Source organism: Microtus ochrogaster, chromosome 5 (assembly GCF_000317375.1).
Source record: "Microtus ochrogaster isolate Prairie Vole_2 chromosome 5, MicOch1.0, whole genome shotgun sequence".
Taxonomy (NCBI): Eukaryota; Metazoa; Chordata; class Mammalia; order Rodentia; family Cricetidae; genus Microtus; species Microtus ochrogaster.
In genome coordinates, this window is record NC_022012.1 from 61,064,738 (window position 1) to 61,071,388 (window position 6,651).

At 41.0% G+C, this 6,651-nt stretch overlaps 1 protein-coding gene across 1 annotated transcript in view; it reads left to right on the plus strand.

Moving 5' to 3' along the window:
* The window catches only part of Cgas (cyclic GMP-AMP synthase), an 8,640-nt gene that overhangs the window by 852 nt on the left and 1,137 nt on the right, over positions 1-6,651 (plus strand). The window contains exons 2-4 of the mRNA XM_005347698.1: positions 1,826-2,045; positions 3,121-3,363; positions 4,092-4,194. Coding sequence (XP_005347755.1) covers positions 1,826-2,045; positions 3,121-3,363; positions 4,092-4,194 — 566 coding nt within the window. The remainder of the gene's footprint in view (positions 1-1,825; positions 2,046-3,120; positions 3,364-4,091; positions 4,195-6,651) is intronic.

The window sequence follows — 6,651 nt, forward strand, 5'->3', positions numbered from 1 at the left end:
CTCTCTCTCTCTCTCTCTCTCTCTCGCATTCATTCAGTTATCGTACAGACCAATATGGATAGCTAGTTTCTCCTAACACTCGCTTTGGAGGAACTCGGCTCCTCCTGAGTTCTGGTAGAGAGGCTATGTGATTGAAGCAATCACACTGGAAGGTCTGCACCCAGTGCGGATGATGACCATGTTATGGCTGAGTGGATGGAGTCACTTTACTACTTTATGGCAGGGTCTCAGGTACCCCAGGCTGGCCTCTAACGCATTGTCTAGCCAAGGATGATCCTACTGACTTGCCTCCCTAGTGCCGGGAATACACCCTCATCATGCCTAGTTTATACAGTACTGGGCATGGAACCCAGGCCTTCCTGCACGCTGAGCAAAACCGTCTCCCAGAGCTCTCTCCTTAGCTCTCCGTGGTATTTAATTTGGAAAAGTGTTCATTATGATTGTTGTTGAGAACATGAAAAAGAGTTTTATTGTTTGTTTTGGTTTTAGATGGGATTTTACTGTGTAGCCCAGGCTGGTCTCTCAAACTTTTGATTCTCTTACCTCAGTTTCCGAAGGGCCAGGATTATAGGTGTGTGTCACCTCAATGCACAATTCTGTGACCACTGTGGCAGGAGGGTGGCTGCAATGTGTATGATTTTATATTTGTGATATAAAAGTAATGTCACACTGGGTGTCACACCTGTAATCCCAGCACTATGGAGGCAGAGGCAGGCGGATCTCAGTGAGTTTGAGGACAGCTTGGTCTACAGGGCGAGTTACAGGTCAGAGTCCAAGCTACAGAGAAACCCTGTCTTCAAAACCTAAAAAAAAAAAAAAAAAAAGGTAACCACAACGGCTTTAATTTCATTAAAAAATATTTTTGGTGACTTTGTGTTTTGAGATAGAATCTCACTATAGCCCTGCCTGAATGAAATTCACTAGGTAGACTGGGGTGGTGTCAATTCAACAGAGATCTACCTGTTTTTGCCTCCTGAATGCTGGGATTAACCCCTAGTCCTAGGGTTTTGATATGTAAATTTTATGGTTTTTTTTGTTTGTTTTCTGTGTTGGAACAGTTTGCCAGAGAAGCAGTCCAAGACTAGAGTTCATTTTGTGGAAAGGCTTTTATTTAGAGAAATTACTTATATGCTATTTATGTATATATGTGAGTTTATATGTACCCTGTGTACAGGGACCTGTGCAGGCCAGGAGAGAGTGTCATGGTACTTGGCACTGCAGTTACAGGTGGCTGTGAGCTGCCTGATGTGGATGTTAGGAACCAAACTTGAGTTTAAACCTAGCCTGGGCTATGCCATGTGTTCCAGGACAGTCTGGGCTACAGAGTAAGACCCTATTTTAAAACAAATGAAACAAACATTATTGCTTGTGCTTAAAAAAATTGAGAGAATCTATAATCTAAAACTGATAGTGTTGTGTATAGTAATAGGGATTACCTGTTCTCAGGTGTGGTGGTCCAATTCCGAGAAGGGATACATATTGTGGATCTTGCCTTTCTTCCTCTCTCTCTCTCTCTCTCTCTCTCTCTCTCTCTCTCTCTCTCTCTTTCTCTCTCTTCTCTCCCCCTACTACAGACAGGGTTTCTATGTAGTCCTGGCTGTCCGAGACCTCATAAAGATCCACCTGTTTCTGTCTCCCGCGTGCTGGAATGAAATGGGTGCATCCCCAAGTGCTGGACTGAAATGTGTGTATCACCAAGGCTAGGTGGGATCTTGCTTTTTGATTGCTTTTTCACATGCAGAGTCTCAAGTGAAATTTCCACCAAAAATTGCAATTGTTTGGAAATATTTTACAAGAAAATATTTTAATGTTTCCTATCCCTTAGATTTCTGCTCCTAATGAATTTGATGTAATGTTTAAGCTGGAAGTTCCCAGAATCGATCTGCAGGAGTATCATGACACTGGTGCTTTTTATCTTGTGAAGTTCAAAAGAATTCCAAGAGGAAATCCTCTGAGTCACTTTTTAGAAGAGGAAATATTATCAGCTTCCAAGATGCTGTCAAAGTTTAGGGAAATCATCAAAGAAGAAGTTAAAGAAATCAAAGGTGAGATTTTTGGTTTGGTTTCTTGCAGACTAGATGCTGTTTTACTCACATACCTTCCTCTCCTGATCTCCTCTGATGGCCTCTCCCTCTTCCACGCACCCATGAGTGTATCTCTCTGTCTCTCTCCCCAACCTCTCTTTCCCTCTCCCCGCTCTGTGGGCACTCCAGAAGTCTTTTCTTGGAGTAGTGTACTGCCACCTTCCAGAGTTCCCTGAACCAACCACCCTACTGTCTCCACATGGACATCGAGCACTCCTGCTATCTGTTCATCCATCTGTCCATCTGTCTTCAGAAACAGGATCTCACTATGGAACCCTGGCTGACCTGTGTAGTACCCGCTCACTATGTAGACCAGGTCGGCCTTGTCCCTTGAATGCTATCATTAAAACTTTACACCAACACTCCCAGCAAGCTCATGCTGAGCTCCCCTTTGCTCAGTCTTTCTTCCTCCTGCTTGTTTTGTTTTGGGAAATAGAAATGTCCACCATTTTATAGGACAGACTCCTGCAATCACATCAAAGGCATCTATCTGCCTTCCTTCCTTAGCTCACAGACTTGGTGCCCTCTTGATTTGAGAATATATGTTTGTCTATTTAGAGATGAGGTATTATTAAACAATGCAGGCTGGCCTTGAAAACATTTTTTTTGGGGGGGGGTTGAACTCAAGATCTTGTGCACACTGGGCAAGCACTACCGCTCTCACTTCTACCGTTTCTCGATACTCACGATCTCTCTGCTCGACTGTAGCTGTGGCCTGCTCTACTGCTCTCTTTCCTGTTGCTATGTGACTTCTCTTTAAATACCACTTAAAATTCTAAATGAAAACTAATTACAACACTCCCCAATCCAAAGTCTTTAGAAATGCTTCACCACAGGTCCTGGATAGAATCCTGACAGTGTCTCCAGATAGCTATTGGTTACATGCTAAAACACTATGCCTCATGGGGTGTAGTTGTATATTGAAGTTGATGTTAATTGGAGCTTAGGCTATGGATTTTAAATTACAGTTTTGTAACTTTCCCATATTTCCAGAGAAAATTGATCAACCCTTTCTTTCTTCAATATGTGTAAACAGACAGCGATATCTGTGTGGAGGAGGAAAAACCAGGAAGCCCTGCTGTAACACTTCTGATCAGAAACCCAGAAGAAATATCTGTGGATATAATTCTGGCTTTGGAATCAAAAAGCAGCTGGCCTATTAGCACCAAAGAAGGACTACCCATCAAAAACTGGCTTGGCACAAAAATGAGGACCAGTTTAAGACGAGAGCCATTTTATCTTGTGCCCAAGGATGCCAAAGTTGGAAATAGTTTTCAAGGTTTGTTAAATGTAAAGATCATTGGGAAGAATATAAAAGGATCATTAGTGTTACATACAAAGGCAGCACAAGATCAACAGTCCACGGTGTGCGGGTATTTCCAGAGCCATGAGACTAAATAGATCACAAAATGAGCATGGCTAGCTAGGCTTGAGAAATGCATGGCTTTTGTACTATTGCCAAGAGGGGAGCAGCAGAGGCAAGAGACGGAGGAACAGGAGATTCAGGTCATCTCAGCTACATAGTGAATACTAAGTTGTGTTTCTTTTTAAGCAAAGACAGTGCTGCTTGGACTCACACTGTTGTGGTTCTGAATCTCAAGGCTTTCCCTTGACCAGCTCTGTGATCTTGTGTTAGTTTCAGAGCCTCTTTAAACCTGCTTAGCAGCTCATCTCTGCAAATCAAAGCATCTTGAAAGATTCTGGGGGGAGTTAAACCACCAGAGAAGCAAAATATTAATGACATGAACTTAGCACAATATAAGAGATAATATATCTGATCTTGGCTAAGTATATTAAGTTTTGAATTCTGAATTTTCCTCAAACCCACTTTTGGTGCATAATATTTATTTTAATAATTACTTTGAGTATCTATTCACTTCTTTTGGTCTGTCTTCCTGTTAAATATCTTCAGAATGATATTTTACTGTATGATCTAAATGTAAATATTGTATTGTTTACATATGGCTTCTTGTAGTAAAATAGCTGTTTTTCTTTCTGAAATTAAAGGCAAGACATGGCGCCTCTCTTTCTCCCACATTGAAAAATACATTTTGAAAAATCATGGAATAGAGAAAACATGTTGTGAGGTTGGTGGAGCGAAATGTTGCAGGTAATGTCCTTTATTTAAACGGATATTGCCTATGATGTTAACATTTAATGCTCTCTTGGCGTCATAGCCTAGATGTGAGGATGATTATTGCTGGCCTGGGTTGGGAGAAGGTGGTACTGGGATGAGATCAAGGGGCAAGGAGCAATGGAGGAATGGATGGAAACAGGAGGTATGTTGTTGACTGAGGTTTCTGTCCTGCCTGGTTCCTGTAGTCATTCAGTCCCAAAGAAATCACACAGAGGTCTACATTAATCATAAGCTGGTTGTCCTATTAGCTCAGGCTTCTTATTAACTCTTATAACTTTATTACCCCATAATTCGTGTCTGTGTTAGCCATGTGGCTTGGTACCTTTTTCAATGAGGCAGTCACATCTTGCTTCCTCTATGTCTGGATGACAACTCCAGACTGAACCTTCCCTCTTCCCAGAATTCTCCTGTTCTCATGGCCCCGCCTATACTTCCTGCCTGACTACTGGTCAATCAGCATTTTATTAAAAATAATACAAGTGGCAGGCCCTCACACCCCTCCCCTTATTTAAACAAGAACTCTGAATTGAATCTCCTTTGCTTAGCTTTTCTACTGGTCATTATTCATAATAACTTGTAACTAACATTCTAAACAAAGGCAAACATCCATAATCCATTTTTTTGGGAATGTGGGCATAGTTTTCCAGGATACTTCCTGTTGATTGGGGGTGCTGATAATCTTATGGGGGACCTAAAGAAAATTTAGAATTATGATCAAGTCCTGACTGGAGTATCTTGTGAGGCTTGATCATCTCAGGCAGCAGTCTTTGAACTATTCTGGATGCAGAACTCAGACATCTGGGCCATTCCTCCTATAGGAGATTTCTCAGGTGGTCTTCCTTGGTCAAACCTGATTTTTCTTAATGCAGAATGAATCCACAGTCCCTCATTGCCTGTGCAAACAAAAGCAAAACCTCTTCTCCAAAGTAACATACCTTGGGCTGGAGAGATGGCTCGGTGGTTAAGAGCATTGCCTGCTCTTCCAGAGGTCCTGAGTTCAATTCCCAGCAACCATATGGTGGCTCACAACCATCTGTAAAGAGGTCTGGCGCCCTCTTCTGGCCTTCAGGCATACATTCAGAATATTGTATACATAATAAATAAATAAATATTAAAAAAAAACAAAGTAACATACCTTTTGACTTAAATTTTAAAGTCAAAGAATTACATATATATATACATACATATATATACACACACATACATACACATATATGTATATATTTGATTAATCCAGCAGCATTTATAATCAAATATCTTTTAGCAGCTTTTGCTCCTCCCTCAGTCATCAAACAATTTAAAGACAACACAATAACATACAGTATCCAGACTCTCTGTGATTTTTCATCTTTATGTGGCTTTATTTTAACCTCTATTTCTTTTATTTTTAATTTTTGGCTTTTTTGAGACAGGGTTTCTCTGTATATTTTTGGCTGTCCTGGAATTCACTCTGTAGACCAGGTTGTCCTTGAACTCACAGAGATCTGTCTGCCTCTGCCTCCCAAGTGTTGGGATTAGAGGTACATGCTACCACACCTTGAACTCACAGAAATCTGTCTGCTTCTGCCTCCCAAGTGTTGGGATTAAAGGTGTGTGCCAATACACCCAACTCTTTTTTTCTTTTTTCTTTTAAGAACTTATCCTTTTTTTTTTTCTCCAAAGCCTGCATATGTTTTTAAACACACTGTAAATTGTTTAGAGGCTTTTTTTTTTTTTTGGTCTGGAACTATCTTTACTGTATCTCTCTTTTTTACCACACGAGTCTTTAATTTGCTAAGTGATATGGCTAGGATTAAAGCCATGTCTTTGATGGCTGGATCCAGCCCATTCCTTAGCTTTTTTTCTGACAGTCTAGCCTCATGGAAGAGGTACTGACTGGAGCCATGTTTATTGCCACATGTTGTTTCAAGGTCCCTGCCACCACCAAAAAGTTTGCAGTCAGCTTTTCATCAACAACATTTAAGTGTTTCGTGGTAGAACCTCTTAAAAGAACTGCAAGGTTTTGTAGCTAAAACTGAGTCATGAAGCCTCTCTTAAATGAGAGTGCTTGCCTCTAGAAAGAAGAGTCCACCCAAGAGAGTGCTGCTATCAAGAAGCCATGCTTAACTCCCAGATGTGGGGGTGATTATTGCTGGGCTGGGTTGGGAGAAGGTGATGCTGGGATTATTTTGGGTAGAGATCAAGGGGGAAGGAGCAATGGAGGAAGGGAAGGAAGCAGAGGAGGTATGTATATATGCATATTATATGAACATAATATTTATTATACTCCCTTAATTTCTTTCTTTGTGGTTTTTTTTTTCTGGGATCTCCCAGGCTGTCCATGAACTCACTCTGTAGTCAATTTTTTTTTTTTTTTTGGTTTTTTGAGACAGGGTTTCTCTGTAGCTTTGGAGCCTGTCCTGGAACTAGCTCTTGTAGACCAGGCTGGTC